Source organism: Leptinotarsa decemlineata, unplaced genomic scaffold (genome assembly GCF_025532065.1).
Source record: "Leptinotarsa decemlineata unplaced genomic scaffold, Ldec_3_MD MMD2_tig00026330_RagTag_RagTag, whole genome shotgun sequence".
NCBI classification, from domain to species: Eukaryota; Metazoa; Arthropoda; class Insecta; order Coleoptera; family Chrysomelidae; genus Leptinotarsa; species Leptinotarsa decemlineata.
In genome coordinates, this window is record NW_027412690.1 from 3,872,298 (window position 1) to 3,895,098 (window position 22,801).

Sequence of the window (22,801 nt, forward strand, 5' to 3'; positions counted from 1 at the left end):
TGATTGATTCGACCGTTACTTGATCCATAGTAATTTGTGGATAACAAATCGAGAGGTGTAGTTTATGAAAAGTTGACAATTGATTTTAACATAACTTATTGAAGTTTCTCTTCGTCAATTCACTAACAGTTTTAAGAAAGAGTCAGTTGCTCAATATACAGGGTGTTTCATCTCAGACGAGCCACCCCGTAAAATTTCCCGAAACACGTCGAATGATTTTGTTTGGAGGACATCTTTTGACGTATATTTTAGGCTTGAACGAGCAACCCCTAATAGGGTTCTCTTCAACCCCTCAAACTTGAATAGGGGAGAGGGGTTGAGTGATACTTTATCTGATAGGTCTTGGAAGCCTCTTCACAACGGTGTATGAAAAACGTAAATTTGATGAACCGTTTTTCCCAAAAATCAATTTTGCAGCTCGAATGAGCCACCTTGAATAATTTGGTTATTTTTACATGTACAAGCCCATTTTTATTAAGCCCTTTTTACAAACTCAAACAATCTTAAAAAATCAAATTGTCCTCCATTGACTTCCATACAATAATACAATCTTGAATGAAAACCGTCTCTGACATGGTTCAGCATAATTGGAGTTATTTGATGACACTCATTCACAATTCTGTGGCGTAGTTCGTCCAAATTTTCAGGGTGAGTCACAAAAATTTTGGACTTGATGTCCCCACAAGAAGTCCAGAGGGTTCAGGTCAGGAGATCGGGCAGGCCACTCCACAGGACCTCTTCTTCCAATCCAACGACCGGGGTATTGCAAATTGAGGTATCGGCGAACTGGTGCAGCGTAGTGCGGAGGAGCTCCGTCTTATTGTCAATGCAATTGTTGTTCAATTGGTAGAGGATCGTTTTCTAATTGTTCAGCATTTCAAAATAACGTTCGCCAGTTAAATTATCAGAAATAAACAGAGGTCCAATTAGGTGGTCTCCCAAAATTCCTACCGAAACGTTTAGCTTTTCTGGATATTGAGTGTGAGCTTCTCGAAATACATGAGGATTTGTATCGCTCCAAGTTCTACAGTTATGCCGGTTAACCTCTCCATTAAGTAAAAAAGTGCATTCGTCAGAAAAGCAAACGTTGTACAAGAAATTTTGGTTATTGTTGATACTCTCGGCCATAATTTCGCAAAACTCTTGCCTTCGATCCCAATCATCATCATTTAATTCATGAATTAATTTAATTTTGTACGGATGGAACTTTTATCTATGTAAAATTCTGAAAACGTTAGATTGACTAATACTGGAAACTGCAGAAAGTTGTCGTACAGATTGCGTGTTTGGAATAAGATGGACATGTCCCAATACCTCCATGCTCCTTCATCATTCATAATCCCAATGGATGCATTTTTTTAATCCATTACTGAACCCGTCTCCACAAATTTTGAAATCAATTCCAGTACGTACCTATGGCGAACGCTACGTTCAGGATGGTTTTGGTTAAATATCCTTGCAGCCGCTCGGGCACAATTGAAGAGCCCCCTATTAGGGGGTTGCTCGTTCAAGCCTAAAATATACGTCAAAAGATGTCCCCTAAACAAAATCATTCGACGTGTTTTGGGAAATTTTTCTAATAACTATGGAATAAGAAATATACGGGGTGGCTCGTCTGAGATGGAACACCCTGTATATTATGCTCAGGTAGAATCAAGACTTAGGTATGGTATCTGTTTCTGGGGTGGATCTTTCTCAGTCGAAAATGTTTTTATAATGCAAATGTGTATTTTGAGGTGCCTAGAGAATGGTTCAAACATAGAATCATGTAAGGTCTTAACCCTAACATTTGTTTATATTTTTGAACTGTAATTATGTGTATTGGATGGTTTGCGGGTTTTGCTTTGGTCTTGTTTTGTTATAATCTCCAATCGTTTCGACTGCAACTGTGGCAGTAATCTTCAGTGAAGTACTCTTTTTGACATGTCAACTGAAACTGAAGCTCCCATTTCTGCTCTGTCATTTATAGTGCTGATTTTTCACACACTTTCTGTAATGGCGTGTTCACGAGTACTTCCCACGTGATTTGGTTGACTTGGCTTCGCTTTAGCGCTTTTCAAGGCTGTGTGCCAGATCTTTTGTAGATATGTTCTTTCTTTCTTTCTGTTGAAGTTCTCTTGTTGTTTGTGTATTTCTATTGCTTCTAAATACATTGCTGTTGAATAATGATTTGGCGTTGCTAGACTATCGGTATTTTCAAATAGAATCTTGTGTTCCCCATCAGAGATTGTATTTGCTGATACAACCTTGGTCTATTTCAATGAAGATTAACAATTAATACACCAACAAATGGAAGTTGATTTAAATTTAAAAGATATTTGGCTCAATAGACACAAATTTACTTCGAATTTTAAAAAAATGGTAATTTATGTTTATTGATGTAAAGCACTGTAAGACAAAAACTTCTAAATTAGTGTTAGGACACAATAAAATAGAAAGGTGCACTAGTGTTCAGTTTTTAGATTCACATACACGTTAAACATGACGTTAAACAATTTATCAACACAGACACATTTAAAATACCTTTAACTATCTGTTTTATTAATTTACATTATCATATTCGTTATTTTTTGTTATTAATTAGATCGATTCTGAAATAGCTCCCTTTGAAATTATATATTTATATATGAATATTTCTTTTATAAATAAACCATTGTAGTTTCTTGGTAATTATTTAAAGTTTATTATTGTTATTATCTCTTGAGTGTTTACAGGTTCAGCAGATTATAAATATCATGTTTGCAACTGAAATTATTTCATTGATGTCAGAAACAAAAAATAATTTTTATTCTAATTAAATTCCTAAGTTTCTTGTTTGTGTAGAGTTTTCAAGTTTGAAAAAGCGAAGCTGATGGAATTTTAAAATGAACACCGTTAATAAATTTTTTCCATGACTCATTAAAGCTGTTTGCAATCTTCTACATCAAGGACCTGCAGATTATGTTCACTCCTATTTCCTTGATGAATAATGAAAATAAGAGTGGTGCTGGGTTGCTTTTCTGAGGTTATCTGCTTGAGGTCATAAAAGCCTTTGATATAAATGGGGTACCGGTTAATCGAACTTGATGATATCTAATTTATACAGAAAAAAAAATCTGTTTAAAATATGTTTTTCCGTTAACCAGAAGAACAGAATGATCCAATCTGTTGAAGGCGTTTGAAAAATCTGGGTACATTGTATCAACTTTTATTTTATTTCTCACTGCCTCACTCACGAAGAACACTGCTAGATTTAATATAGTGGAGCATTTGTTTATGAAGCCGTGTTGGTTTTCATTTATAATATTCCTCTTAGAAAATAATCTGTTAGACACACATATCATAGGCATTTGCACAGATAAAAGAGAGAGTTATTGGTTTGTAGTTTGCCAAGTTGTTTGTTGCACCTCATTTGAGTATAAGAAATACAAGAGAGATTTTCCAGAGATTTGAAAGTTTCCACTGTTTAATGACAAAGTGATTCCCCCGACAATTAAACTACATTGAAACACTACAATATGTGCAGGGGAGAATTTGAAACATAATTTATAATAGTACCAAAATGGATAATATATTATCATGATAGGGTACATATGTTCTTGATTTTATTAATTTATTCAACAGATAAACCATCACCCTCTAGTGCTCCTGCCGCTTCTCCTGCTGCTCCAACAAGCGTTCCTTCAAATCTGCCTTACCCTGTTTACACTCAGGGAATGCCAGTACCCTATGGAGCTTCTGCCAATACTCCGTATCCAACATACGTACCACCTCCGATGCCACAGGGATACAATCCGTATGGTACTATTCCTTATCCTTGTAAGTTATTTGTATAAAATTTTTATATTCTGCTAGAAGTAAACGTTTTTCAATCTAATTGATAAGTGTGTGTTTCAAAATGTGTTCAAGTATGAGTTTTGTTCAGAATAATGGTTGGTGTTTGTGGAATATAAATCTCAAGACAATGAAATTTACATTATTAGGGTTGACTTTTTAGTTCAAACCAGTTCTTGAACATATGGTGTCAGGTATGGGATGTTTTTGACATGGTGTCATCTAAGACTGCAATTATTACTTTTTTTAAAGTTATTTCTACAGGATCCTTTACCAAATATGTAATGAGATGTTTGAGATGAGAAATTATTATATGTAGGAGCAATTCTTTTGACAGAGAATTGAAGAGAGTTTATCTTTTCCCTTATTTGTTAAAAAATTTGATATTCTCAATTGTTTTTCTGCTAGTCTATATTGAACCTTGACGTGGTCAAATCTATTTTTTTTTTCAATATTAAATGTGATGGTTTGACCCAAAATTTGGATTAGATTGTACTTCAAACCATTTATTTTTAAAGTGGTAATTGTCCTATTTCACTCATTAATATCGTGTCATCTGAAAAAGTCGAGGCTAAAATAGAAGTTGTGATAGCAAGTTTCTTGGATTTCTAATAGTTGAATTGTTGAATTCTTCTAAAAAGTCATATATATGTTTAGTCATATATATATATATATATATATATATATATATGTATATATATATATGACTAAACATTTTCATTTGTTGTAATACAATAAACAAATGGTTATAATTGTAAGTATATAATTTTATCCTATTCAATCAATTTCAGCTTCATACCAATTCCCACAAGGACCCCAAGGAACTTTCCAGGGTCAACAGCAAGCTATCCAAACACCCTTTCCGCAGCAGCCTGGATATGGGCAACAACCTGGGTATGGCCAACAGCCAGGATACGGCCAACAACCTGGAGGATATCCAAACTGTCCAACGGGAGCTTACCCACCTGGTACTTACCCGTCCAATACTTGGCGCTAAGTATCTGATTATTACCATAAGCAAAAATATGATATCCTCCTCATTTTGGTGACTATATAGTGGCTTCAGCTTATAGGGTGTCTCTGGTTTGATTTGGTTCTGTTTGAAAAAGCTTTGTTTTTTTCAATTTCAAGTAGTCTGGATCACAACTGAAGAGTTTTTCGATTTTGCGAAGGTTAATTTTTTATTGTTTGGAGATTAAGTAATCGAGTAATTTACACAGACAAGCAAATAAGAGTATATATAGGTTGTGTTTTAAACTGGTTTAAACTGGTTACAGATCTTATGTATAGAGTTGAATGTATCCTTTGGATCATTTTGTTGTGGTTTACAATTTGATGAATGACAGTGTTTTTAAAAGTTCCTCATCTGATCAAGAAAAAACCTTTTTTCACTTCATCAACTTATTTACCATTAAGACTGATGTACTTTTTATAACATTGCTTTGATGCAGCAAAAAAGTCATTGAAAGAATCAATGACTTTTTTGCTCACAATTCTTCTACTCCCGAGAAATTTGCTAAGGTTAGGTTAGATGATTCTTGCTGGGGGCTAAATCTGGTTAATATGGTGTACGGGGAAATAGTAAGAACTGAATTTAATTGATTTCACCTATACCAAATCTTTTTTTCTTAGCATATGAGGTTGTTTTTTTTTTAGGTCATTCTGACATAGGCATCTTGGAATGTGTGATCAATCGACAAAATCAAAGTTGAACCATACTCTTCACATTTCGAGTTGCGTGATACTATTTAACATGAGGAATGCGTTATTGCACTCCCTAGATAACACCTGTGGATATCCAATTAATGGCCAAGTCAGGTCGAAATATCCTTAGCCATGAAAAGGATGTCCATGAGATATCCCACAGTGGACTTGCAATGGATATCCTTCAGAAGATGTCCTAGGGACATCCAGAAACTGGGAGTCCAGGTTACCAACCTGATTGGACAACTACAGGATATCCTTTGGACTTTTGTTGGCTAGCAATCAGATGTCTGTGTATTATCTGGATCTGTAGTTTCTATTTTCAAGTAGTTGATTTCTGTTGAAATTTCAGAATGCTCACTGCTGCTAATTATTATAAATATCCCTCTGCAAAGTTTACATTTTTCATGAAAAGTTTTTCCAAACTGGTACATCTAAGGCAGATGTGAATGTTGAGAGATGAAACATTGGTTTGAAGTGTCAAAATCGACCAGCAGATGAATTTTCAAAAGTATTCTTAATATGATGCAGGTCGAATCTAAAAATGTTTTATTTGTTTTAAGATAGACTTGAGTTACGACTTGAAGAAAGGAGTTGAGCCAATAATCATATTTATCCTGATTTAATATCATATTATGAATAATAACTGTTATAGCCATTTTAAATATTTTTGTATTGTCTGTTTTGAGTGCTATATTTAGTGCCTGTTATTAAGCATATTAATTGAAAACATATAATTATTACAATTAGATTATTTAATACATGATCATTATCAATTCAAAGAAAGATATGTAGAATAAAACAATTGAAATATTTTCACAATTTTTTTTTTATTTCCCTGGAAGATTTCGCCACAGTGTCAAATTTCCACGAAGATTATTTTTTGTGAATCTTTCTCATTCTTATTTTCCATCAAATTTGTCCAATGGGTAATGCTGCTTATGAGTGTTGATGTGTTGGGTCAGTTCTGATTTTTGTTTCCTTCAACAGAGACGAAATTGGTGTTAGAAAAATGAATTCAAAAAGATAAGAAACACAAATGTTTATAACGATTATTTATTTGTGCAAAAATAGGTTGTGACACCTTGCGGAGAGAACCAATAAGGCCAGAACTTGATAATGTTATTTTGATCCGAGATACTTCAACTTTTCTATAAAAAACCTATATGTATAGGTATGTAATTATGTTTATTATGAAAAATGTGAGCTGATGTACAAAACTATGGGTGTTTTTCATACAAGATGATGCAAAAATTAGGTCCTTAGTTTTTCCAAAATATTACAACCTCCATAATAAACCATAAGTATTTGTTTGTACATAAATTGAATATACATGTATGTATCTGTTTGGAAAATTATGTAACAGCACAGCACATACTTTGTCAAGCATACATTCTTGGTCAAGCCACATTTCAAGTTTGAAAAGTAAGCTATATAGTGTCTCATTTTTACTTAGACAGCTGAAACCAATAACAAATTTCACTACGTTGAAAATAGTATTTTGCTCGCTCATACAGTGTCACATTTCTTACGGTATTCTACTTTGGGGAAATTCTAGTGATGCCCAATGCATTTTTATATTACAGAAAAAAGCTCTGAGAATTCTTGCTGGAATCGGTTTTAGGGATTCTTGCCGTGAATCATTCATCACTCATGAAATTATGTCGGTGCCATCTTTGTATGTTTACTAAAGCCTATTAGATATTCAAAAAAGGGCCCCCTTGTTTCCCAAGCAATCCAGTTTACACAATTATGATACACGTAACAGCAATTTTATTAGTTATAAAAAAATATTTAAAAAAAAACTGTTTTTATTTCACTTCAGAATATTTAGAACATGTGAAGGAAGATGCTCGCTGAACCTCCACACTTAATTTGTTAATATATTATAATGTAAACTTGTTACAAATTTTTACTTTTCATTTTATTTTATAGAAAACTTTGTACCTTGCGTCTATTTGTTTTTCTGATTTGTCATAAATGTATTTTATGTATATGTTTAAAAAATATGTTTAAAATATGTTTTTCCGTTAATCAGCTGTCGCACCCCTACGAACGACAACCCTCAGAAGTCGAAACTTGTGCGAGCTAAGGATTAACGAGGTCTTACCTTTTAACGTGTGATTCCTAACACGGGTTGGACGGTAGCAAGTGAAGATCGATCGTTCAGACTAGGGCTTGAACCACCGACCAACACGGCAGTAAATTCGAGTGAGTGAACAAAGCACCCACGCCGAACCGCTTGGCTACCGACTGACCATATTTATTTGATCATGTTATGTTATACATAACATGATCAAATAAATATATCTATCTTAACAGGAGGAAAACTGTTTTCAGTAGATTCATTTCACGCCAGAGGTCCCAAATTCCACTTATCAATTGAAATGCTTCATTGGATATCTACCTCATGCAATTATATTACCACTGATTATTGTTTAGACAAGAGTGTAATACTTGTCATTCAAATGACTTAAGTATCGGCGGCTAATTCCGTAATATTTTTTGATCATATATAATTCTAAAGAATACTTACATTAGATGTTGTGGAATAAATTTGTATACTTCGTCAAACATTATTGACCAGTGTGGTTTATGCTTCTCTTCACCAGCTTTGAATGCCTTCATCACATCCTTTCTTGCCTTTTCCAGCCATTCTTTTTCTTTTTCTTCACTCCATATTCCTTTACTTTCCATGTAATACCTCAGTTTGTATGTTGGATAATCATTTTCACTCCATTGTTTGACTTCGTCTGGGGATCTGTAAGCTGAGCTGTCGTCGGAGGTAGAATGGTCGCTTACTCTGAAAAAATTTTAAACCATTTTTAATCCAGTTGGCAAAGTAAATATTTTGATAACATTAAGGTATGAAATATGCATTTTTTTTTTCAGTTTATAAAGGGCCCTATTGAAGGAAAAAAGAAATTGGTCCTTCGAGCCGGATAAAACTCAAAAATCACCTGTGTATATTACCTGTAAGTCATTGCTTCTATGAGAACCGGCTTGCTTTCCTTCAACGCGTACTCCTTGGCCAACTTGGTGGCGTTATAAACGGCAAAGACATCATTTCCGTCTACCCGAAGTGTATGTATACCGTAACCAGGTCCTCTGGCTGCGATACCATCACCGCGGTACTGCTCCTGGACGGGTGTCGAGATGGCGTATCCGTTATTCCTACAGAAAAATAAAACGGGGCACTCCAGCGTGGCGGCGAAATTGAAGGCGGCATGTGCGTCTCCTTCTGAGGCGGCCCCGTCTCCGAAGTAGCAGATCACCACACGGTTCTTGCCTTTTAGTGCGAAAGCCGAGCCCACCTGAATTCAACAAAATGGGATGTGGTATAGGGTCTTTCATTAAGTGGTTCTTATCTTCACATTTAAATAAAACAAAGTGTGTATGAGCTATCATGGAACGTTTGTATTCGTTTGAAAGATCTATTGATGCCATTATGTGTGTAATATAATATCGTTCAAATGTCCGCCACGGCTTCTCTATACCATACCGAAGGCAACTAATGAACATATCAATCAAATAATCTATTGGAATATTCAACGAAATGAAATCTAACCTGAAACTTAACCGACAACGGATGTAATATCTGGTCATATGTTGAAGCGGGTTTATGCACCACTCTTCCTAAGACTAAGAACCAAGTGCTCGAACATAAAAAATGAACTAGAGCGATTATGGAAACTTGACTGAGACTAAGTAAGAACTCTGCCGAGAAAGTTGGCCAACGTTTAGCCAATAACTAAAAGCTTAGGTTAAAACGAAAATGAGCATGCGCAAAATTTAAATATTTACAGCTTTCATATGGAATTATTTTCAGAAGTGTGGTGAAATATCAAATGAACTATAATTGTGGTTAATCATGTTAACATGTGCATATACAGAATACGTTATTAGGTTTAGTTCTTGGGTAATGTATTTGCCCTGAAATGAATCTAACATGAAAACACATCTTCCAAACAACTAGTGCCCTCTGGTGTGTAGAAAACGTGTTATTGTTTTAACTACTGGGTTGTGAATTGCGGACTGAATTAAAGAAGCTATTCAATGGTAGTGGTTTTAGCAGGAAGGCGCGCTCTAATCTCGATCAGATTAAAGAATAACTTTGATTCAATGGAGTCGATTTCACAACCCAGTAGTTTACAACACTCAGTAGATAGAAGCATCTGTAATTTTCTCTTACCGCTTGCGGCATCTGCGTACTCAATGGACTGGATATCGTAACAAAATTTAGTTCTCTACTTCCGTAATGTATCGGCATTTGTTTCCCGTGACCGGGATCATCTTTGTTGCCATAGCACTGGTCCACGAACTGCTGAAGAGAGTACCCTCGCCACATTAGGACTCCTGCTTCTCGATATTGGCCGTACACCAAGTCATTCATTGACAAGGCTGCAGCGCTGCCTATGTGGGTAGCTTCTTCTCCATAGTTAGTCATGTAAAAAGAGATTCTACCTGTGAAAGGTTACAGAACTGGTGAGATTTTGGTGGAATAAATTGTTGATGAATTGAAGAAAATGAGATCCGGGCTTGTAGGACGTGCTCGAATGGAACCTGAGGTGCAAAACGTTTCGTCTACTACTGCGGCAGACATCATCTGTCCATTAACTGCGAGGACGAAAGACATATCTCGAAGTATCACCAACGACTAACTGACGAGCTACATGTTCATTCGTATTTATGGTTTCAGAAAGTGGTGGGGCAAGTGCAAATAATTGGCGAGATGGTAGTAAATCCTGAACAGTCTACTTATTCTGTCGCGAATGTTTGTGAAGTGTATCCTTCTACTGTGTGGAGACTTTTGATTGGTACACCAATTAACTGAAGATGACCCTAATCTAAGAATGTAATTCTGCGAAATCATGACGGAAACCATTGCAAGGCATCCTACCTATCTCCAAATAATTGTTTTAGTGACGAATGTACTTTTTTTTGAACGGCAATGTTCACAGACAAAATTGCCGTTATTGGAGTGACACCAACCCTCACGTTTTCCGGGAAACTCATACCCAATATCAAGAAAAAATTAACGCTTGGGCAGGAATATTGGGAAACTATATTGTAGGATCTCTATTTATTGATCAAAATTTAACAGGGGAACTGTATTTGAATATGCTGGAAACTACTCTTGACGCTATCATCACTAAAACCGTTGAAGCGAATCCTAATGATTCGATATGGATATTGTATTCCAACAAGATGGAGCACCACCACATCACTCCAGAAAAGTAAGAAACTGTTTGGATACTACTTTTCCCGGTCGTTGGATTGGCCGTCGAGGTCCTACAGAATGGCCAGCCCGTTCGCCAGATTTGATACCTTTGGACTTTTTTTATGGGGTTATTTGAAGCAAAAGGTGTACGAAACTAAACCTGCTTCACTATTGGATATACGGCAGATAATAATAAATATTTGTAGAGATATTGACGTTACTGTGTTCGGAACTGGACACTGGACGCTGAACAATCAGATTCAACTGCAATCGGCTAATGGAATTCGTTCAGGTATCCCTACAGGGTCGAAGTGGTGAGTTACGTTTTAACGACTGTCGTGGGTTTATATACGGTATTGAGGGAAACGACAAAATAAGTTGCAGATATACCTGTTTATGTTAAACTGTTTTGAATTTCTTCTGTTTCATTGGTAAAACTTTTGTGATTTTTTAAAACTGAATAGGAGACGAAACTTGAAAAAACGATGTTGCAATTTTCAATGCAAAAATATAATAAATAATATTCGTTCATTCTACACTTCTGTCGAATCTTATACTTTTATTTTTCGTTCATACATAAACATTTGATCAGAGTTCCAAAACTTTTGGAGTTGATGCAAAAGGAGAGGTCCTTTCGACTGGCCGAATGTTACAGATTAAAATTTGTTGAAAGTTTTGAAATCTATGAAAAGAAATAATAAAATATCGAAAATATCAGAACATTCGGATAAGATTCACAAAAAAGTTTTTAATAATGAGAAGAACAACAATGGGTATGAAGTTTGAAATTATGAGAACGATATAAAAACAAATTTTCGTTACTTGAAATGAAAATGAATTATTGAATGGATAAACAGTTAGCGAAATGTCGATAATATATTAACAACAGAAATATAAACTGTAAAAAAATGATGACGAAGGATAGAGAATAAAAAAGAAACAGAGAAAATTTCAGACCATGATTCTGGTGACGACTAATAAAATTATCACTTTCGAAATCTATAGTCATTGTTCAATTTTCCCCATTTTTCATATTTTCCCTTTCGTTGAACAACTCTTCCGTAGTTCAAGAAGTTCAAGGCAAACATTTCGAGCATCTTCTGAAGTGACCTCAAGTTTATTACCTCATATTATGTAGTTAAATGTCAATGTATTCAGGCAATTATTAAAAGTTCCGCCATTTTGTAGTAGTTGAAGATATTGACATTATATTTTAGGGTTGTGAAGCATTTGTCAGGAGCTTCAAAAAGATGTGTCAGAAGACCCCCCTTTGACCCGTTGAAAAAATTAAAGGGGGGGGGGGGGAGATTCAAGAAAAGCAGTGTATACTCTTTACTTTTAGTATTTTGTAGTGGATTATTGTTTTTTTGTAACTCCGAATAAAAATGTTTATATTCGTGACTTGCTATAAGTGTACTAAAGTATCTAAGTTGGATAAATAAAATACTCTTCTATATAAATCATGCCATAAGTAATGAAAAAACATCCGACCATTCTATTATTAAAAAAAAAAATACAAAGTAGAATTTTATCGGAATATTTCTCACGATATTTCCTCCATAAAATAAATTACTTTTCTGTTACTTACCCTGACGTTGTGATTCATATAATATTTTGTCCATAACATTGAGCAGTGTCATATCCTTATACATTTTCACTAAAGTTTCATCCGGGAGTTTTGGATTTTCATTTTCATTGAGCACTTTTCCCTGCCGATCCATTACCCTGTACACTGGTATGGGTTTGTAGGATTGTTTTTCTGTGAATTCCAATTTTTCCGTCCATGTGGTTTTTGCGCCCGGAAACAATGGAGCATCGGAGGCGAATAGGCGCTGAAGATGATATTCATGGTCTGAATTATTATAATACAATCAATAGCAAGTATGATTTTGTCCATGTACACATGTTTACATTTGGGACAACAAATCTTTACACAGATAAAATGAAAGAGAAAACAATTTCTGAAATGAAGAAAGAAGTAAACAGTCAAAAGAGATATAAATACTAATGGAAATTGTAATGAACAAAACGAATCTGGTACTGTGGATGTCATTACAAAAACACTTTAATCATTGAGTCTCATCAACAGATGTATATTCATTATAATGTAGGAATGAGTGGACTGCAATACTGACTGTCATAAGAACATGGAAGCTAATTTGTAATAGTTCTTGACAACGACGCTTCCTATCATTCGCGACACCTCATCAAAGTACCGAATAAAATTTGAGGAAAGATGAAATACAAAATTTGTTAATGGATAACAATTTGTATTTTGAAGATAACTATACCAAAAACCAACTACTTGAGGTTTAACAGACAAAAACATTTGAAAAAGTGTATGCTCTTGAGAATATTGCTGAAAAGTATGGACACACCATACTGAGACTTCCCTCCTAGTTTTGTGTTTTCAATCCTATCGAGTTGATTTGGGGAAAATTGAAACAAAGCATCAGGCGTGAAAATAATTTTCTAAAATTTGATAAGAAGGTAATAGAGCTAATTAAAGAAGAAGTTTGAAAAAAATCTGTTTAAAATCTCTTTTTTCGTTAATCAGCTGTGGCCCCCGTATGAACGACAACTCTCAGAAGTTGAGAAACTTGTGCGAGCTAAGAACTAACGAGGTCTTACCTTTTAACGTGTGATTCCTAACACGGTTGCAGAATCATTCCAGCTTCAACCAGATACATTCTCTCGAGAAAAATATCTAGTCGAGGCGGGAATCGAATCCACGGTCTTCCGATCGTGAGTCGGGCGCACTACCACCGCGGCCAATTCCACAAGTATCTAATATTACCGAAGAAGACTGGAGGAAAAGAATTAAAAAAGTAATTTTATTTGAAAAACACTATATATGGAGATTGGACACTTCTATATTAATGGTGGAAATGAATTCATTATTAATTTAAATGACGACAGTGATAGTGAAACAGAGAATATGGAAGATAAATAATCAGAAGCCTTCGAAGAAAGTTAGTGAAGTATCTTTGAAGCGATCGATTGTATACAGTGCCTTCATTTCAAAACTTCCCACCCCTAGTACTTCGTTTAGTAGGGAGAATTTGCCGTAGGCAAAAAACACGTCAATTTAGATATCGAGGGAGAAGTTAAAAACCAGCGCCAGTGGCATTTTAGGTTTAACAACCGCCTTACCCCTAGCTACCCCCACTTAGTAATTTTGAATGGCACCCCCTATCTTGTAACACATCATTTTAAAGATCTTAAAAATCCTCACTCAACCCCGTTTAGAAAACTGAAATTGGTTGATCCGTTCTCGTAAAATAGGGCAAAAAGAAAATGAATTATAACAAAATGCAAAAATTTATGGAATCGCTACCACTGACCCAATAACGGTATGTTTATGTCTCTTTTTTACACAAAGTTTTTTGCTTTAGCTGAAAGTGAGATAAGGGCACACAGTTGCTTCTTGGCGTCAGTTACAATTAAATGGTGAAAACATTTATCAGAATTAGTTATTCCTGATTTTAAACTGTTTGTCAAGTGGCACCTGGCGCTGGCGCTTGTTTTAAACTTCCCCCTCGATATCTAAATTGACGTGTTTTTTGCCTACGGCAAATTCTCCCTGCTAAACGAAGTACGAAGTATGTATATATATATATATATATATATTATATATATATATATATATATATATATATATATATATATATATATATATATATATATATACATTATGAGTTCTCATCCAACACCCCATATCGTACACAGGTAGTGTAATTTGTTAAATCCTATCAATTGATTGTAAAGCACGTATGTATGAATTCAAATGTTCCCGCCAAATTTCGAATGAATGTTGTCTGTTTCTCTGATTTCAATCCCATGTTCACTACATTTGTTGTGCAAGAGTCACCGGAATTAAAAAAAAAATCGTAGGAGATATCAAAGTAACATCAAATAAAAATAAATAATACTCACTTTAATTAGCTCCGACTGTTTCAAGACATTTTTATATAAAACGTTGACACTTTTTTTAAACATTTTAGGAAATAACGTCCCTACTTATAACTATGGAGTTCGAAACAATGTGAATAGTGATAAGGTTTATTTTTATGGCCTTGACCCACGCTTCGTTAATTTTGATTACGAGATTAGTATTACAAAATGGATTTAAAAGTTGTTATGAATGATTTGATGTTATATCGGTTATACCTACTGACAATGAGGTTCTATTGCAGTAGAGTCGATATAGGTAACTTAATGGCAATATTTCCATTTGGTGGAATTTATTTTAATGGTGAAATTGTGTTTATTTTAAAAATGCACAATTATTTCGAAAATTATTTGTTCAACTAATGAGGTACAGTCTAGGTACGACAAAAATATGACAAACCTACCAAATGAAAATATGAAAATTACTAGTTCTTCAAAATAATGATGATGATAAAAATACTTCAATTTTAAATTATTTACGGGGAGAATAGGTTAATCAAGAAGAAGAAGAACTCAGGTAAAAATCAACAACAACGTTTAAATAGTAGGCAATAGAGCGTTTAAAGACATTCTACTGCCGAACACGTACAAACATCATTTTTACCATTATAGTAGAAAGCGAGTCGATTAGGGTCGACCGACCCTTGAGCACTTAACAGCTATATCCAGATGATGACAAATGAGACTTTGTCGAAACGTCGAGATTGAAGATAATATCACATACACGGATCAAATACCCGGAAACCAGTTCAGCAAATTTATATATATATATATATATATATATATATATATATATATATATATATATATATATATATATATATATATATAAAAAATAAATAGATAAGTACTCTTTGATCATTCCCATATTGATTTCAATTTAAGAGCCACCGGTATACAGCTGTTTCAGCCTATTGGGCATCGTCAGTACCGGGCAGGCGGTCCTCGATTGAAGACAAAATGAGAAAAAACCAAGAAAGTACTTGATAAAAATAGCTGCGTAAACGCAAGCGAAACATAAGTGGAACCACCTATATATATATATAATATAATCTAGAAAGGTTAATGCAGTCAAGCTGCTGGAAAATAATTCCATATCATTTCTAGAAACATGTAGATTCGTTTTCCGATGGCATTTCAGGTTAGCTTCCCAAATTTCTGCTACCGCAGTTGTCGGTTGATTGGTCAAACCACCAACACTGACATAAAAACTTGGCAAGTTGGCTTGGGTGTCACACCAATAGGTGGTTCCACTTATGTTTCACTTGCGTTCACGCAGCTATTTTTATCAAGTACTTTCTTGGTTTTTTTATTTTGTCCTTCAGGCGATAACCATGGGAAGATTACTATCTTCTCTGGCCAGAAAAGTGAGAATCTCTGGAAGGGAGATTGAAAGGCAAGCGCGGGTAAAGTACCTCGGCCTTCTAATAGACCGTAGGCTCACTTGGAACCCGCACATCATGTGCGTTAAGTCAAAGATCGAGGGTCGGATAGCTAGTCTGTACCCTCTGATCAATAGGAAAACTAAAATGAGCACGAAGAATAAAATCACCATCTATAACACGATGTTCAAGCCTATCATCATGTATGCTTCAGGCGTCTGGGGACAAGCGGTTCCGTCCAACATTTCCATTTTGGAAAGGTTAATTAGGATGATTGTGAATGCTCCTTGGTTCGTGCGGAATGAAGCCATCCGCAGAGATTTGCAGCTGCCTTCCATTCGGCAGTCCATCCAGTCGAGGAATCAGAGATTTTTTGAAAGTACGGAAACTCATGAAAACCCGTTAGTTAGGGAAGCCACAGATTATGCTGCAGACGACCCCCCCGATATAGAAGGCCCGACACTCTGTCGAATGAGGCCCTCATTACCCCCGTTAACGGATGAACAACTTTCCCATCCATCCCACCCCAGCCAGGTAGGGATATCCCGTGAAGGGCGGCACTGATGTCTAAGGACTTCATGCCGTCATACCATCAGTCATGAACCCATTGGTCCTTCTTGAGACCAATAATCAGCCGAAAGGGTAGGGGAGCTGGACTCCAAACCTGAACGAAACGAGGATGACCTTCTGACCTCATTTTGTCTTCAATCAAGGACCGCCTGCCCGGTACTGACGATGCCCAATAGGCTGAAACAGCTGTCTACCGGTGGCTCTTAAATTGAAATCAATCCTATATGATCAAAGAGTACTTATCTATATATATATATATATATATATATATATATATATATATATATATATATATATATATATATATGATGAGCTGTTTTCTCGGGTTTCGCTCCGTGTTCTGTGTATTTTCTCCCCATAAGGATTATTTTCATAACGTTTCGGCAAAGTCTCATTTGCCATCTTCTGGTGATGTCTGGTTTTTTCAACTAGACTGATTAATTCGAACTCTGTGTCTCAATTTATAGGGATGGATGTTTCCCTTTACCTGCGTTGCTGCCACTACCTGTGTTTGCTCGACTACCTGTTTTGGTCTTATTACCTGAGCTGCCTCTCCTGTCTCTGTTTTTGTACCTGTATTGTCATGTACCGAGTTTTGCCTCTGAAGTTGAGCAGTCTGATTGCTTGTGCGAAGTGATAAAACGGATCTCCATGTTGATGGTAATCTTTGCGCATCATCCCTCTTGTTCATATTATTAGGTCGTTTTTCAATTTCGATTGCCTCTCTGATTGTTCGTGAGTAAAAGTTTTCGTTGCTTGCTAGCATTTTTGTGTTGTCGAAATTGATGTTATGTCCTGTTTGAAGTACGTGTTGGAAGAGAGAAGACGTGGTGACTTTTCCCTTCACTGCTAGTTTGTGTTCATTTTTGCGAATGTTGATTCGTCTGTTGGTCTGGCCGATGTAATGTTGGTAGGTAATGAAAACTAACTTATGTGAATTTCTGGAACTTCATCTAGTGTTACCTAATATGCATAATAAGCAGTCCGTGCAAAGTTTATAGTTAAGTCATCTGAAAATGGAATTTTTAACAGGTGATGATCGACTGTATTGCCAAACATGCGTCAAACTAACTGACTGTTATAAGGAAATAAGTATAGCTGAGGCACCAGCCAATCTAAGAAACTGTTTCGAAAGTTCGAAATAGATTAACATTTCAGTCTAGTAGACCACTATTATAATATTCATGCAGTCATTGTTCACTGTGGATCTGGCGTTGAATTTGGTCATTATTACGCCTTGGTCAAATACAAAACGGATTGGTTTAAGTTTGACGATAGTCGTGTCACGAAGTGTTCTGGCGATGTATTGACTCTTTTGGAGCTTCTGGAGACACCCTACATTTTATTTTATGAGAGAGAGGATATTGGCAGATGGCGGGTTTTCCTGTAGCTGAAACAGCAAATGCGCCACTGGAATCAATGAAGTCGCCCTGGAGCGCCAATAAATTTTTATTGTTGTTTTTATTTTTATCGTTGTTTTATGATTTAATTGCATATGATTTTTACAATAATCTTATTTTTCGCAAATATGACAAAAATAGCGTTTACAGTTTGTACATTTTATGTAGATGTTGGTGAAATTTCTGATTATCATTTTTGAGTGAGACCTGTTCAAAATTCGAACAAAAACGTCATTGCTTTCAATAACAAAAAGTGTTGCTAGGCAACACACAGGTAGCGTAATGTCCGATTTACCGGCCCAAAATGTGAAAAGGGTAAGTTGATTTACTGGACTAAATAAATTAAATTAAATTTTCACTTCTTCATCAGAGGAGGGATCTTGCAACAACCTAAATTATCCCAATTCCTGGGAACTTTTGGTCATAGAAGGGAGTGGTTTATCACACCGTTGTAATTTTCTTCGTTTGAAGCGTGGTAGAATTTGGATGCTGTTACTTTTTTGTGCCTTTTTGATTGAACGAACTGAATGAATTGATCATCCACCTGCACGTCGTCTTGATTTCAAACAGGTTGGAGCCTGGCTCCCTTACCCTTTGGACTGATGTAAGTTGATCATAATTATTTGAAGCAATTAATATTTCATCTCTATCATTCTGAAGAGATTTGTCGACTACCCTGACGAATCAGACACTTGTTGGTAATATCGTGTGAGCTAGTTTTCTTCATTAAACTTTGATTAGTGACCTCGCCCCCAATAAATCGAAATTGGTTCGTTCATGACTCGTTCTGTTCAACCCCATATCGTCTAAACACCTGCACATATTTTGTAACTAGCTCTCAATATTAATAGTTCGTTAGGATTGATTCATGACGGTCAATAACTTTGAGTACAAGGTATTTTTTCATTACAGTGACTATGTATTGGGTGAGATGTTGACCAAAATGGTATTGTGGATTGTGTTCTCACAGTGTTATCCGACGGAGAGTGAGATATTTCCTTCTCTGCTTACTGCCAATGCATCTTTGGGTTTGTATAATTATTATTAATTCACGTTTGTAGTTGTGGTTGAACCGGAATTATATTCAATTCATATTCTTCAATGAGTTTCTGGTCTGTTCTTTGATTTCCCTATCAAATAAAAATAGCATTATTCTGCAGTCTCAAGTTTATATGCGTTCATAAAGGCATCTTGAATTGTGTGTCCTTTCAGTGCTGGAAAAAGTTTTTATTTATTATTTGAGTAGGTAGTTGGGAGAGAAATATTTCGAGATTTCATTTCCAAATATTAATTTTCTTATATGTTAGTATCTCTCCTCAATACAGTATTCAAACTTATTTAGGTATCATTATAGTTGGTTGCTAACTTGATTAGGAAAACACGCGTCGAGAAACAGTATTTTTGGGAAAGATAGGTTTTTGCCCAAAGTGTGAAAAGCTCATATTAAAGTGTTTCTTGAATAAGAGAATATGGTTGTTTTCCAGCAGGCATTCACCAGATCCTACTTGAAAAGTGCGCAAATGAACTCGCACCAGTATTTTGCAGACTTTTCAACCTGTCTTACAAGAAAGGGGTTTTTCCTTCTTGTTGGAAAATTGCTAGTGTTCAGTCTTCCCCTAAAAAGGGCAAGAAAACTCTTCCAAATAACTACAGACCAATCGCTTTGCTATCAGTGATATCAAAAATCATTGAGAAAGCCGTAAACCACGATATCCTCAAATATTTGGAAGGCTTCAACATCTTGAGCGATCATCAATATGGCTTTCGGAAACAATGATCAACAGGTGATCTTCTATCGTATGTCACCCATATTTGGAATAACGCAATCGAGAAACATGGAGAATCAAGAGCTGTTGCGCTTGATATTTCTAAGGCCTTTGACCGTGTGTGGCATGAGGGTTTGCTGGCCAAACTTCAATGCTATGGCTTGCTGGATCATTTTTGTGTATGGTTCTTCAGCTTCCTGAAAAAACGTTCCCTGCAAGTGGCCGTCGATGGATATCTCTCGAATAATTTCATAATCAACGCTGGTGTTCCCCAGGGATCCATATTATCTCCAACAAGCCAAGAATCTAATATATTGCTTTGCTGACGACACTTTTGTCTCGTCATTCTATTTGGATTCCAGAACTTCGGTGATGGAGGCACATCTTCACTGGCCGCAGGAGGTTGCATATCTTAATGAGGATCTAGAAGTGATTTTGAGTTGGGGTGAAAGTAATCAGGTTGTTCAATTCAATGTCACAAAAACCCAAGCATCGATTTTCTGCAAAAAAGATTAATGTCTCCGAACCGTATACACGGACAGACAATTCCGTTTTCTGCTTCTATAAATTTGTTGTGGGTTGAAATAGACACCAATATGTCTTGGCACAATCGCTGGATTTGCAAAAGCTTGGAACACTGTTCCGAACCAGAAAACTGTACACATTTCAGTAACTTTTGATGCTTTATAAAGCTCAGATCAGACCTTCTGTGGAGTATTGTTCTCATGTATGGAGCTCTGCTCCCAAACATACCCTGAAGTTGCTGGACTCCATCCAGAAAAGAGCCAATCGCCTGACTGGAGACGCGAACATCACGTGAAACCTTGATAGTCTGGAACATCGAAGAAAGGTTGGAGATTTGTGAAATATGTAAAGAGTACTGTAGTGATCACTCAAATTTCTATTAGATGTATTTGTTCTGTCAGAAAGAGAACGAGGAAAGTACAACCGGTCCATTCTGAAAGCCATTCAGACACCCAAAATTTTCGCCTGTTTGTCTCACAAACAACTCTACTGATATGGGTGGAGTTTTCATTAATATATTGTGGTAAGGTTCACTTTACATTTGGTGCTTGAATTATTCATAAATAAGGAAGTTTATATATATATATATATATATATATATATATATATATATATATATATATATATACCGGGTGTCCCACATTTTATGTGACAGGCAATATCTGGTTTGTTGAAGGAGATACACAAAAATGTTTCATACAAAAGTTTTAGGAGTTCATGAGAGCTATATTTTGATATAATTTTTGAATATACAGGGTGTTTGGTGTAGGTGCTACAGACCAAAATTCCATTTTTTAAAATAGAACGCCCTGTATATCATTACATATTCAGATGCTACGTTAAATTCTGATATTATTTCATGTTTGGTTTTTGAAATTCGGTTACGGCGTTGTTGAGTTATTGCACTTTTCCTTAAATATAAAGTTTCAAAAAAACTTATTTACTCGTACACGAATCCAGTCTATATCTTTTATTAAATTGAACTAGACTACTACTGAATACAAAACATTATTCTCACCTCTACGATACGATATCGATATCAGTTGAATATAATATTAAAATTCTTGAGAATGTGACTAACTTGAGGGTGAATTGCTTTATATTGCACAATTTCATCAAGTAGCTTATGCTTGTTGATGCCATAGTAACAAATGTTGTTGAATTGTATCTACTTGTCAGTTCGATTCAGTGATTCTTTGCAAAACAGTAACTGTGTTCTTTGTGCGAAAACTCCAGTATGCCTTTCGCGTTTAGTCCAAGTGATTGCATTGATATGTTATTAATTTTTGGGGAATGCCAGAAAAACTGCCGTCAAGCACAACGTCTATACCAAGAACGTTTTCCAGACAGACCCATTCCGTCACGAATAACTTTTTCGAGAGTTGTAGAAAAATTGCGAACTGGGTCATTTCCTTCTACTATAAAGCATCGTCATCATACGAGATCTGTTAGAACTGAAGATTTAGAGATCAATGTGTTGGCTTATATTATTATTCATCCACATGTTTCTATCCGTACTCTTGCAGAAGAAGTCGGTGTGAGTAAATATAATGTACAGAGAATTCTGAAAGAAAATAAATACCACCCATTCAAAATTCAGTTGGTACAAGGTTTGAAACCCACGGACTTTGAACGACGACTTGAATTCATTGCTTGTATTCAGGTAATATTACATGAAAGTCCTAACATATTCAGTCAAATTTTGTGGAGCGATGAATCGCGATTCCACAATAATGGAGTTGTGAATCGACATAATAGTCACTATTGGTCTCAAGAAAATCCCCACTGGGTCCGCGAAAGTAATTTTCAAACTACTTGGGCTATTAATGTATGGTGTGGATTGTTCAATGGCCGCATTATAGGACCTTACTTTTTCAATGAAAATCTCAATGGATTGCGATATTTACATTTTCTAGAAAATGATTTCATCCAGTTGATGGAAGATATTCCCATAACAGAACGACAAGGAATTTGGTGGCAACAAGATGGTGCTCCTCCTCACAATTCACAGGTTGTTACTGAATATCTGGATAGAACGTACCCAAATAGATGGATTGGTAATAAGGGTCCAATTCGGTGGCCGGCTCGTTCCCCAGATTTATCACCGCTTGATTTTTTCCTATGGGGTTATTTAAAAGATATTGTTTTCACTACTCCCCCTTTGAATGTGGATGATCTGAAAATGAAAATTCGACTAGCGTGCAGTGATATTACGCCTGATATTATAAGAGCGACTTGTACGAGAGAAGTGATTCGACGTTTCAAAGCCTGTATAATATCTAATTGGCATCACTTTGAACAATTTTTATGACTTATTTCTAGGTACCTACCATTCTTATGAAATGATTTATCAAGTTATATTATTTACATTGTTATTAATTAAAAATTTGTTTTCGAATACACCTCTTTCAATTTCGCAATTGTTTCATATTCAAAATGATTCCTGACTGAATTCCACAACTCAAAATT

At 35.6% G+C, this 22,801-nt stretch overlaps 3 protein-coding genes across 8 annotated transcripts in view; 2 read left to right on the forward strand and 1 right to left on the reverse strand.

Annotated features, from left to right (window-relative positions):
• ALiX (programmed cell death 6-interacting protein-like protein AliX) overlaps window positions 1–6,332 on the forward strand; it is a 23,967-nt gene extending 17,635 nt beyond the window's left edge. Inside the window, exons 13-14 of the mRNA XM_074182844.1 lie at window positions 3,604–3,798; window positions 4,605–6,332. Of these exons, the coding sequence (XP_074038945.1) occupies window positions 3,604–3,798; window positions 4,605–4,810 (401 nt within the window). The 3' untranslated portion in view covers window positions 4,811–6,332. The remainder of the gene's footprint in view (window positions 1–3,603; window positions 3,799–4,604) is intronic.
• Window positions 4,946–14,836, reverse strand: BckdhA (Branched chain keto acid dehydrogenase E1 subunit alpha). The gene is made up of 6 exons (XM_074182845.1): window positions 14,675–14,836; window positions 12,327–12,570; window positions 9,710–9,981; window positions 8,491–8,831; window positions 8,054–8,320; window positions 4,946–6,498 (listed from the first exon to the last, which is right to left on the reverse strand). Exons 1-6 carry the CDS (start codon window positions 14,735–14,737, stop codon window positions 6,420–6,422), a joined length of 1,266 nt encoding a protein of 421 aa, XP_074038946.1. The 5' UTR covers window positions 14,738–14,836; the 3' UTR covers window positions 4,946–6,419.
• A 3,265-nt stretch (window positions 14,837–18,101) lies between these two features.
• Ir93a (Ionotropic receptor 93a) overlaps window positions 18,102–22,801 on the forward strand; it is a 37,026-nt gene continuing 32,326 nt past the window's right edge. For 3 of the 6 annotated variants that reach the window (XR_012467338.1, XM_074182852.1, XM_074182851.1), the window contains exons 1-3: window positions 18,102–18,356; window positions 18,412–18,645; window positions 18,954–19,069. Coding sequence is in view for 5 of the 6 variants with exons in the window: in XM_074182852.1 (XP_074038953.1) it covers window positions 18,973–19,069 (97 nt within the window). In the remaining variant the exon portion in view is untranslated. The remainder of the gene's footprint in view (window positions 18,357–18,411; window positions 18,646–18,953; window positions 19,070–22,801) is intronic. The other 3 variants (XM_074182850.1, XM_074182848.1, XM_074182849.1) reach the window with 3 other exon arrangements.